This window comes from Salvelinus namaycush, chromosome 13 (genome assembly GCF_016432855.1).
Source record: "Salvelinus namaycush isolate Seneca chromosome 13, SaNama_1.0, whole genome shotgun sequence".
Lineage (NCBI taxonomy): Eukaryota > Metazoa > Chordata > Actinopteri > Salmoniformes > Salmonidae > Salvelinus > Salvelinus namaycush.
In genome coordinates this window covers 28,071,149-28,083,577 of record NC_052319.1, presented here as the reverse complement: position 1 = coordinate 28,083,577, position 12,429 = coordinate 28,071,149, and the positions used below count along the sequence as shown (strand labels likewise).

General features: G+C 41.8%; 1 protein-coding gene across 1 annotated transcript; it reads left to right on the top strand.

Moving 5' to 3' along the window:
• Nucleotides 1-1,289: 1,289 nt before the first annotated feature.
• LOC120058025 (syntaxin-19-like) lies at nucleotides 1,290-2,782 on the top strand. Its single transcript, XM_039006509.1, has 4 exons — nucleotides 1,290-1,520; nucleotides 1,715-1,951; nucleotides 2,146-2,358; nucleotides 2,549-2,782. Exons 1-4 carry the CDS (start codon nucleotides 1,290-1,292, stop codon nucleotides 2,780-2,782), a joined length of 915 nt encoding a protein of 304 aa, XP_038862437.1.
• Nucleotides 2,783-12,429: the final 9,647 nt, after the last annotated feature.

The window sequence follows — 12,429 nt, the reverse complement described above, 5'->3', positions numbered from 1 at the left end:
TGTTTGTGTGTGTCTATTAGAAGTTCACTTCTCTGAGAGCAGTCATCATATCATTATGTCAGGCAGAGGTACTGGTGAAGGGAAGTGCCTCACTGCAAAAACACAAACAAAATAACTTCTCATGGGAAGCAACGCTGAAGCAGATTCACTGGTGATGGACATAAACATTGTGCAAATGTATCTCTCCCTGCCATTCCCAGCCACAAACACTACTTGTAGCTCAGTGGACCAAAGTGCTTGGGGAATTTCTTAGGAATGTTGACCTTGTCTACGGATACATTATTGAAGAGCTTGTGATGCCAGATTCATTATAGAAGGTCTTGTGGTGCTATAAAGAAACAAAGTGAAGAGAGACTCATTTCCAGTTCAAAGTGGACACACCAAAGTACAGTACCAGTCAAATGTTTGGACACACCTACTCATTCAAAGGTTTTTCTTTATTTTTTATTTTTACTATTTTCTACATTGTAGAATAATAGGGAAGACATCAAAACTATGACATAGCACATATGGAATTGTGTAGTAACCCAAAAAGTGCTAATGAAATCAAAAATATATTTTAGATTTTAGATTCTTCAAAGTAGCCACCCTTTGCCTTGATGACAGCTTTGCACACTTTTGGCATTCTCTCAGCCAGCTTCACCTGGAATGCTTTTCCAACAGTCTTGAAGGAGTTCCCACATATGCTGAGCACTTGTTGGCTGCTTTTCCTTCACTCTGAGGTCCAACTCATCACAAACCAGGTAATCTAATGCAGCACTCCATCACTCTCCTTCTTGGTCAAATAGCCCTTACACACTCTGGAAGTGTGTTGGGTCATTATCCTGTTGATAAACAAATGATAGTCCCACTAAGCACAAACCAGATGGGATGGCATATCGCTGAAGAAGGCTGTGGTAGCCATGCTGGTTAAGTGTGCCTTGAATTCTAAATTAATCACAGATAGTGTCACGAGTAAAGCACCCCCACACCATCACACCTTCTCCTCCATTTTTCATTGTTGGAACTACACATGCAGAGATTATCCATTCACCTACTCTGCGTCTCACAAAGACACGGCGGTCTTTAGGTATACCAACAATAGTTGGAGACACCATATACATTGTCAACCAAGACCATATGTTCCTTATTACAGTGAAACAACATCAGACCCTGTCCTCCTGAGTGAGGTCCACCAAGAGGCTCTGTTCTTTGGAGATAACTTCACTAAGGGATAACTTCCCTAAGGGGCCTCAACTGACAGGCTTTTGTCATCCTTCTGAGTGATCTCCACCGAGAGGTCTCTGACCATGAAGGACCGCCTGGAGGAGCTGCGTCAGAGGGCCCAGGGTTTTCGGGAGGTGAGCAGAGAGACAGATGATACACCATTCCCTGGGGAAGATGCTGACCCAGATGCCCCATTGGGGGTTAAGTTCGCCACCCCGCAGCAGGCTGTGGTGTTCGAGCAAGAACCGGTCCTGCACAACTTCCTGTCCGAGGCTCAGCATATCCGCGGTGACATCACTGAGCTGGAAACGGAGGTTAGTAAGCTCACATATTCCTCCTATGAGTGGCCGTAACTATATAGACAGGTCGCATGCACCTTGGTTGGAATGCAACTGTATGTCCAATTGTCCATGAGAATAATGTTGTGAATTCGAGAGGTGGAAGGATGCTCTGTAAATCCTTGTTATTCATTTAAAGTTTGACTGAATCCTCTTCTCCTTCTCCCCAGGTGAAGAAGTTCAGCCAGCAACAAAGGACCCTGGTGGCGACCATGCGTCGTTTCAGTGTGATGAAGAAGGACAGTGATGTAACGAGGGACATCAAGCTGCAGGCAGAGAGCATCCACAGACGGCTGGACGCCCTCTCCAAGAAGGCACAGAGTTTAGAAGACATGCAGGGACTGGCTACAGCCACTACACGCATTCAACGCTCCCAACACGCAGCGCTACACAGACAATTCCAACAGGTCACTCTCCAATAGTTATTATAACCTTTTATTTCAATGGTGTTTTCTGATGTTTTTCTGACAACACTTTTCTGAACGTCAGCAAAAAATATATATTGTTAGGCTTAGTTTTTAATATATGCTAGCTAAGCAAACAGTGAAAAGAAATGTCTGTTTCTGGTCTAAAGTACTTTTTCATATTTTACCACTCCTAGGTGATGTGTCTGTACAACAACTCCATCCTCAGTAAACAGGAGCATTGTAAAAACTTCATCATCCGCCAGCTGGAGGTGTTTGGTCGTGACGTCACCGAGGAGGGAGTCGATGAAATGGTTGCCACAGGGAAGTGGGAGGTGTTCAACCAGAACCTCCTCAATGACGAACGCATCACACGCGCTCAGCTGTCCGAGATCGAGCAGAGACACAAGGTAAGAGTAAGTTTTGACGTGTAAGAAAATGCAAGAATATGTTATTGAAGGTAAAGTTAAGACTCTCAGTAGGCCATGTATGTCTGTGACCGACAAACACTAATGTCGCATGATTTACACCAGTTTCACTGTCCGTTCAGACAAATCCTTGACTAATGTTTTGTCTTTATCCTTCGTGCAACTGCTATAGGAGCTACTGAATCTGGAGAGCAACATGAAGGAGCTGAGAGAACTGTTTGTGGATATCTTTATGTTGGTGGAGGAGCAAGGAGGCTACATAGACAACATCCAGACCAGCGTAGAGAAGACACAGGACTACGTCACCGTCACTAACGAGAAATTGAAAATGGCCACCAGGTACAAGAAGAAGAACCCTCTAAGGAGACTGTGCTGCTGTTGCTGCCCCTGGAGGTGCTGCACATAGAGAAGGGACATGTCCCCTGAACACTGGAGATACCCCTGGAGGTTTCTCAGATGGGGAAAGGAAGAGCTCTGGTGTGGAGTGTCTACAGGTATGGGAGGGAAATCTCTAGGGTGGCATGGCAGAACAGTGTTCAGAGAAGATTTAAGCCCATTACAGTGGTCAGAAATCATCCAGGAACAAGAGGATTGTACGAGGCTGTGCAGTTGAAGCAGAGTGGGAGTCAGTGTCTCCACTCATGAGGGACAACTTTAACGCAAGACATAATGCATTTTGAGAATCAGCAAGACTGTTTAACTGCACAGAAGTATTCACAATGTGGAAACAGATTGAATGTTACTTTCATTAATCATTGCAAGTATTTATTTTAAGTGCTAGTTTTTGTATTTACTCAAACTTTGTGTTAATGTACAAAACATATGAATGTATTTATCTGAGAGTTTCGCTTCAAATCAGGCAGGCTCAATGGGAAATGTGTTTTACTGAATGAATTAAGCAATTTCATGTTGGGTATGCTTTTGTACTTCCTAATGACAACTGTTATTCTGTTGAGGCCAGTTACCATTTCAGAAGATGTCTTTTAGACAAAGACTGTTATTTAATATTCCAGAACATTTCAAACCAATCAACATCACAATTAAACCCTCTCTGACTGTGAACAGTGTAGGTGAAACTATGACACATTTTACTGTGTCACTGTGCTTTGTCATAGCAGCAGCGGTGTGTGAGTGTACTTCATTACAGACCCATATGTGTCACGGCAAAATCAGGGGAAATGCCAAGTCACAGGATTATGGCCCAGTATTGTCTGTGTGTGTGTGTGTGTGTGTGTGTGTGTGTGTGTGTGTGTGTGTGTGTGTGTGTGTGTGTGTGTGTGTGTGTGTGTGTGTGTGTGTGTGTGTGTTAACGGTGGACCCAGGTGTCTGATGTCAGAGTCAAGACGGAGGACAGGGTGTGTCTGGACCTGATTGGTAACAGGTTGAACTGATATCATAGGACAGGATAAGTGTCTATGGATACGCCACAGGGCACAGCGATGATACTATGCTGTATACACAGGTAGGTCAGCTCTAACAGCTGAACAGGAACTAGGATTTAGTTAGGTAGCCAGACTGGGATTTCTATTTGTATTTATTATGGATCCTCATTAGCGGCAGCTACTCTTCCTGGAGTTCAGCAAAAAATAAGGCAGTAATACACATTATAATACAATTGAGATATGGCCTGGGGTACCTGTTCCATATTCAACAATATACTCACTCAGACAGACTCCAAAGGTTTCAACAAATTCTAAGCTTCCTGACTGTTCAAATTCCAAAGAGAGGTTACCCACAGGTCTACATATGCCTGCTTATCCACTTTCCACCACAATCCCCTAATAACCATCTGGAGTACATTCAACTGTTTCAGTTTAGCATCCTGCCACTGAGTGGTCACTGAAAGAAGTGCAGTGGAAAGCTAAATGTTGTGTTTCAAATAGTACTGTAAAAATAAGCTTATCCCTGCCTGAAATACTCACAGAAGGACAGGCTTGCTAGCGATGTGGGGGTGCTGTATGACCTCAGTGATGGCACCCCCCCCCCCCCCCCCCCCCCCCCCCGCACCCCTCCAAACACAGCTCAGTCACAGACACACCATCCACAGGGGCCTGGTCACAGGTTTCCTGGGGGAAAGATAAGACAAACATTCAGTAATACTCTTTAAGATCACAACAGTGCATTAAAGATTCATGACTCATATAACTGTTACATGTCAAACTTGTTTTGAAGTTACTGTCTGTCTGTGTGTATCAGTGATCAGTCAGTCTGTGAAGCTGTAAGAGGTTCTCTTATAACGGTCTGAGGAACATCAAAGTGTGTCTGAGTACAACCAGCTGTGGTCAGTCCAGAGATCTGTCATTATTTTACTGTGTGGTTTTATAAGCCCATCAACGTCAGACCAGGGGTAACAGGACCTGCAGCGTGCTATGTGTTACAGCCTGTGCTAAATCACACAGGTCACACTGGTAGCAGGGCAGGACCTACTGGCCCAGATCCCAAGAGATGTGGTAGACTGAGGCAGACGACACATCCGTCTCTATTCACAGCTTTCAAAGGGATAGATCCCCCCAATATCAAAGACTGAACTTTTCATACCTATCAGACTTTAGTTATTGGGTGAAGTACCTCAACTGTAAGTGTATGCCTATGGGAGAGTAAACTTGATGTTACTGTATGAGAGAGAAGTTCACCTCCCTGTAGACCTCTGATTATAGTTGTCTTCCCTGCATTGTCCAGACTCACCACCACCACAGTCATTTTCCTGCTGAACACAGATCAATAATACTATGAAAGAGAAGATTATGGTGCACAGCTAGACAGCACTGGTAGACCAACGTGTCACCTCTCCTCACCTTACAGGTTCTCTGCACCAATTAGAACAGAGCATCCTGACTAAATATCTCACAACTAGGTATTGTAGTTAACCTGGGGGAAGTTGCACAGTTAATGAGACAGATAGACTGTAATGGGGGTCATAATAACACATATTATTACAACTGAGGTGTCCATTGTTGTGGTGTTCAAGAGAGATGCTGAAAGAGGTTGCTATTGTCTCTTCTCTCTGCCCTTTCTTTTCCCCGTATTTGTATCACCTTCTCTAATCACAGTCCTCTTTCCCTGTCTCAGCTGTGTTAGGGTACAGAGGGAGAATTCAACAACAGGTGGCGCTGCTGTCAAATCATTGTGAAAAGTGGAGCGATGCAAGAAATGGCAACTACCATTGTCAAAGAAGCATTTCTCTCTTGTTAATGTTTTGTGTTTTGTGTTTTGTGTTTGAATGACAATCTACCTACTGAAATCACATGAGATGAATAGCTTTCAGTCAGGACAACTTTGATCACAAGCCGGTTCCATGTTGCTGCTTCGTAACAACTCTACTTGATTATTTTGTGTTGTGTTGCATGTGGATCATGTTGAGTCATTTACAACATTGTAATAAACCCAGCCTCAAGAGTTGTCATGGCTTGGCTGAGAAACAACTCACCATGAACACTAGAGATATTAACACCGACATCTGTTAATAAAACATGCCTCTGTGGAGGCCTTCTTCAGTGACCTGGTCGGGGTTTGGGGCGGTTTGAGGGTACAGGGAGCCCCCCTACAGGTTAATCCTGTCTTTAATGAGAGAGAAAGGCACACACACACCACTGGGCCTCTGCCTTCATCAGATCTGATAGACAACACTGACAGCAGCAGAATATGAGATTCATCCAGCCCTCCCACTGTGACTATTGACTGTACTGTGTGACAGAAATGTAAAACATTTCTACAAAAGCCCGGCCATCACACTTTCATCACTAATTCATTGACTGTATTATTTAGCATAATGACATCAATACCAGACGCATATATTTCCATCAGCTGTACCTCAGAGTCAGCGATACAGCAATTCGTCATACACCAAATTCACTTACCTTCTGCATGATATTTTGGTACTTTGTAAAATAGTTTGCAAGCAATTGAAAGTCATTAAAATGATTGTATTGTCCTTGTTATCGAATCCAGGAACAATATCAGATAATCTGATCCAGTCTCCCTGATATACTGTACTCTACACTATCATCTATTTCAACACAAAGTGATTACTGGGCACTCTGGCTGTATAATGCTATTTCCTCTGCTAACTCTACAGGGCCAATCTGTAGTCATATGGACGGGGCAATGCTTTCAGCACACATTCTGCTAACACAATCAAAATGGAAACGTTGTAAATTGTGTTTACTATGTAGGTCAAGACTCTCGCTGTCGAAATGTGTGTGTTATGTGTGTGTGTGTGTCCTCTCATATCGATGTGTGTGTTATGTGTGTGTGTGTGTCCTTTCATTTATCTCTCTATCTGTCCATCCACCCGTCCGTCTACACGTCTGCTCATCCGTCTGTGCTTTCTGTAACGTAAAATATTCCAAATGGTTCTATATAATCAGTCTGGAATGCTGAGAAATGTTATTTTGCAGCCTCATTTTAGATGAAATAGATTGTGGATAGAATGGAGACTAAAATTAAAAGGCAGAAATGTACCTCTGTTAGGGCCAAATTATAGCAGTTAAACATATTCATATTACATTCCCTTCATTGCTTTCACATCATTGTCAAATATTATCAGTAGTTCAAAAGGCTAGCGATCAAAGCTGTCATGTGATAATGGAGTAGAGTACTTCACCCTCTTCCTAGTCACCTCTGATCCAATAAACCTCCTGAAACTCTGCCATTCTCTCATTAGACTGACAATGTTCTCTGAGAGCTTGGATGTGTGTGTGTGTGTGTGTGTGGATCATCACTGAGGCGTGTTGTACCTGGACGGGATCAAAAGTTTTCCCAGCCACAGGAACCAAGCAAACACACACACACACACACACACACACACACACACACACACACACACACACACACACACACACACACACACACACACACACACACACACACACACACACACATTTCCCCCCATCTTCGAGCAAGTGAAATCTCAAGCGGCCAGACGGCACTTCACAAACAGTATAACGTTACACAGCATTGAACCAGTCTAAGCTATAATTTTGCTGTACACGTTGCCTTCGGAAGGTATTCAGACCCCTTGACTTTTTCCACATTTTGTTAGGGTACAGCCTTATTAAAAAATGTCCTCATCAATCTACACACAATACCCCTTAATGCCCAAGCAAAAACAGGATTTTAGACATTTTTGCACATTTATTAAAAATAAAAAAAGTTTTAATTTTAATTTTAATTAATTTAAATTGTATTTGTCACATGCGCCGAATACAACAGGTGTAGACCTTACAGTGAAATGCTTACTTACAAGCCCTTAACCAACAACGCAGTTTTAAGAAAAATACCTAAATAAAGTAAGAGATAAAAATAACCAACAATTAAAGAGCAGCAGTAAAATAACAACAGCGGGTCTATATACAGGGGGTACCGGTACAGAGTCAATGTGCGGGGGCACCGGTGTTGAGGTAATTGAGGTAGTATGTACATGTAGGTAGAGTTATTAAAGTGACTATGCACAGATAATAACAGAGAGTAGCAGCAGAGTAGAAGGGGGGTGAGGGGCAATGCAAATAGTCTGGGTAGCTATTTGATTAGTTGTTCAGGAGTCTTATGGCTTGGGGGTAGAAGCTGTTTAGAAGCCTCTTGGACCTCGACTTGGCGCTCCGGTACCGCTTGCCATGCGGTAGCAGAGAGAACAGTCTATGACTAGGGTGGCTGGAGTCTTTGACAATTGTTTTAAGATGGCCATACCATGGATCATTTAGCTATTTGATTTTAATTTTAGGAGCCCCGTTGGTATATAAAAAAAACATTAAAAAAACATTGAATTTGGCCTTTTTAACTATAGCCCATAGAAATGCATTGAATAACACATTCATAAATGGCAAAACAGACAGTCAAAAAATAAATGATAAGAATAAGGTTTTGAAGTGTCTTTCCTAAGAAAGCTCATAAAGGCCTGATTGGTAGAGCGCTGCAGAAATGGTTGTCCTTCTGGAAGGTTCTCCCATCTCCACAGAGGAACTCTAAAGCTCTGTCAGAGCGACCATTGAGGTCCCGTCACCTCCCTGACCAAGGCCCTTCTCCTCCGATTGTTCAGTTTGGCTGGGCGCCAGCTCTAGGAAGAGTCTTGGTGTTTCCAAACTTCTTCCATTTAAGAATGATGGAGGCCACTGTGTTCTTAGGGAACTTAAATGATGCAGAATTATTTTGATACCCTTCCCCAGATTTGTGCCTCGAATCAATCCTGTCACGGAGCTCTACGGACAATTCCTTCAACCTCATGGCTTGGTTTTTGCTCTGACATGCACTGTCAACTGTGGGACCTTATATAGACAGATGTGTGCCTTTCCAAATCATGTCCAATGAATTGAATTTACCACAGGTGGACTCCAATCAAGTTGTAGAAACATCTCAAGGACGATCAATGGAAACAGGATGCACCTGAGCTCAATATCGAGTCTCATAGCAAAGGGTCTGAATACTTATGTAAATAAGTAAATAATATATTTTTTATAAATTTGCAAAAAATTATAAAACCTGTTTTCGCTTAGTCATTATGGGGTATTGTGAGTAGATTGCTGAGGATTTTTTATTTATTTAATCCATTCTAGAATAAGGCTGTAACGTCAGAAAACGTGGAAAAGGTCAAGTGGTCTGAATACTTTCCAAAGGCCCTGTATATTCAAATCCTTAAGAGTCTATTGACGCAGCGGTGCGTTAATCTAAGTAACATAATACAAAAATCTCCATCAAAATCTGTCATAGGCTGCGTCTAAATCCACCGCATCCGCCTATGTCGGCGGTATTTGGCAGTATTTGTCAGACCATGAGACATCCCGAAAATCGGTCTTCTCACGAAAACGTCTGTAACGTCAAGCCCCACGGGACTCGTCTGAAGTCGGTACCGCCAATGTGCCAACTTCTGTCTGTAGCATCCAATGCTCTAAGACACCCACAAGTGTCACAGGACTTGTTTGAAGGTAACCAGTACAGATTTGTTTTTAATGAATGGAAGTGTGAAGGTAGTTTTGTGTCAACAAAGAAAAAGGGGTTAAATATGTGTCCAAAGACTCAAATATTTCCTGAGCTTTCTTACATCCCCTAGATTTAGGAAAGACACTTGAAAACATTATTTCTTGTCATTTATTTTTTGACTGTCTGTTTGTTATTCAATGCATTTTTATGGGCTTTAGTAGAAAAAGCCAAAGGGGCTCCTAAAATTCAAATCAAATAGCTAAATGATCAATGGTACGGATATTTTAAAACAATTCCATATGTTAGCTTCGTGGAACCCCCCCCCCCCCCCCCCCCCCCCATAGACTTTTAGAGGTTAAATACGTACTGTACCTGCCCAGAGCATCCAGTTTCACTAGTAGCTAGCTAATTTGTCATACTATAGCTTTTGTTTTGGCCGCGTTGGCTACAGTGTATTAGTTGGCTAGCTAACTGCTAGCACGTGTTACAGAGAGTGTCCACTGATCCACGTTGAACACGGTAGGAGTGATGAAGCCGTTCCTTTTCAATGGAGGGAAGTGAAGTAGATTGGGGGACCGTTGGCTGATGCGAGCATGGACGAGGGAGCATAAACAGGACGGGACCTAAGTTGGGGAGAGCTGATCTTTATGCAAATACTCTGAAATATCGTGGTTTGCTTGACCTATTAAAGTTCACTATAGCTACTGGATTGGTTGTTGACACCTAGCACTATCCAGCTTGCTAGCTAGCTTGCTAGTACCCCCACAAGTGTGAGGCTAGTGTGGCTATCTATATAGTTAAAGATGCATTACGGGATCTTAAGCACATATCATACGCATTGGATGACACAATTGTGCACAATCCGTTTAGGCTTCTGAGAACTACTTCCAAAACTATGACTTGAAGTATACAATAGCTCTGGAGCATCACTTTAACACGAGCTGAGGACGGGTGACTTCACGTTCACCAACCGGTGGAGACATTGGGCGCTTTCCTCTGCCCAGGCGTTGGTGATGCATGCTAGATCTTACAACGCCTGGATAGCTATTTTATGTATCAGCTAACCACATCTTAAGGTATAGCAATCTGTTGCCCGACAGCATAGTTGATGATGTAACACGCAACCATTGGTTGATGCATGCAACGTCTGAGCAGGGGAATGCGACCATTCACTGAACTTCACGCCTCAGGGACTGGTTGTGAGTAAACATTTTCATTCATCACTATTAGAATTTATTATTCAATTAACTGGTGTGTTAGTTCTCTTTATGGAGGGGTAACATATTAAGTGTTGTGGGGAAGAACAAACTCAACCAGTCTACATTTCTATTAAAGCCAAGTTATCTTTTTAATCACTATAGGCCTGCCTAGTACTGACTCTAGGGCATGGGTTCTTTGTCTCATCTCATATCTAGGAAGATGATCCTCTTTGTGCCAGTCAGTATGTTGAGTGTTTAGTGGAGTAGAGAGAGATGTGCCTGAACTGGATTCTGAAAATGACTCCTGACACATCTCTGCCAACACCACATGCCCCTCACTCAGCCTCAGAATGGATATGGAAAAGACTAATCAGGAATTAATCCAGTTTCATCCATGTGGCAAAGATATTCTATTTACAACACATTTTATGGCCTTTTATCCAGTTAATGAGATTTCAAATAAATGTGAAGTGAACTGCATTTAGATTGCTATTCAGCCTGGGACTGAGCAGATATATTCCTCCTCATGACAGAATATCTATTACGGGCAAAATGGCTTCATTGAATTGTAAGGTTCTTTGGAGAAGCAATAATAGACAGGTCCTGGTGAGGAGGCAGAGACAGACATTCCATTTCTAGGGAAATTAGCGAGAGAGTGAGAGCAGAGAGGAAATATAGCATGAGTGTGAGAGGTTCTGAAAGGAGGAGAGTAGCGGAGACATGGGTCCTGTACATACTCTCACCAGTGGTGGAAAAAGTAGGGTACTAGGAGGTAACTAGACCACATGGGTAACTGCCTCACCCCCCCAGTAATTCACATAAAGACCACAAGATGTCACCAAATAATTTTCTCAAGACTTCCCCTGGCTGCCACTGCTCTTGCTCAACAAAAAATGTCCTGGAGATATTTCAACAAAACAATTTTGTGGTAAATTTATCAATTTTTTTAAATTTTGAAAAGGTTGTAGATATATTTCAATGAAGTTAGATCTATAATTGTTTTTTAAATATACAAATAGGAAAGCCTTAAAATAAATAATCCACTTGTTTAGAGAGAAAAATATAGACTTAAAAAAAAAAAAGTCGTGATATACTGGATGAGTGTGTTCGTCGACCTACTAGGGGGTAACTGGCCCCTGAGGGCTAGTTGCCTCTTTGTGGTTATGAATGTGTTTCTACCTGTTATTTAGACATTGACTAGCCCAGTTAGCACTAGTTTAAGCTACCTTGCTAGCTAGCAACTTCACTAGCAGTAAATGCAAGCAAGCTAGAGTACTAGCTAGAAACCTTACTACCAGATCGCCTGAGGTAAAATAAATTAAAAATCTAATGTAACTTAGTTGCAGTTGTAAATGTTTCCACTCCAAATACTTATTTTATAGAGTTATTTTTATCATTGAAAAAAATGTTGTATGTACATTTGGTTAATTTAAGGGTTGTTCTCGTCTCTCTATCGACTGATAGCTTTACAGTTCATGATACTTTATTGCCTTTTAGCTATTTTACACAGCATTTTATGTCATATTGCTGGATCGCTAGCTACCTTTTTAAGAGATATCTTTTCAATTTACATCTCTCCCCCTGTTTTCAGTCACAGATGTGAGCAGTGCAGGAGGTGGGCTCATGAGTTGTGCTTCAATTTTTCTGTGGATAGCTTTGTTTGTGACCCTATGTACAAATTAGAAGAGCATAAGAGAGTTGCCACATCAATGCTACACTGAGTTAATTAGTTAAGTTATTGTTATTAAATGCTATATTCCAATGTTATTTAATGTTATTAGTTATATTCCATTCCAATATTGTATTCCAATTATTATTAATTTTTTTTATTAATTAAAAACAACTATTTTAAACCTTGTCATTTTAAAGACTGCTGGGATTTAAAATCGTGTATTATTCAAATCATATTTAGTGCAATTGTACATAATGGGTTGTATGGAAA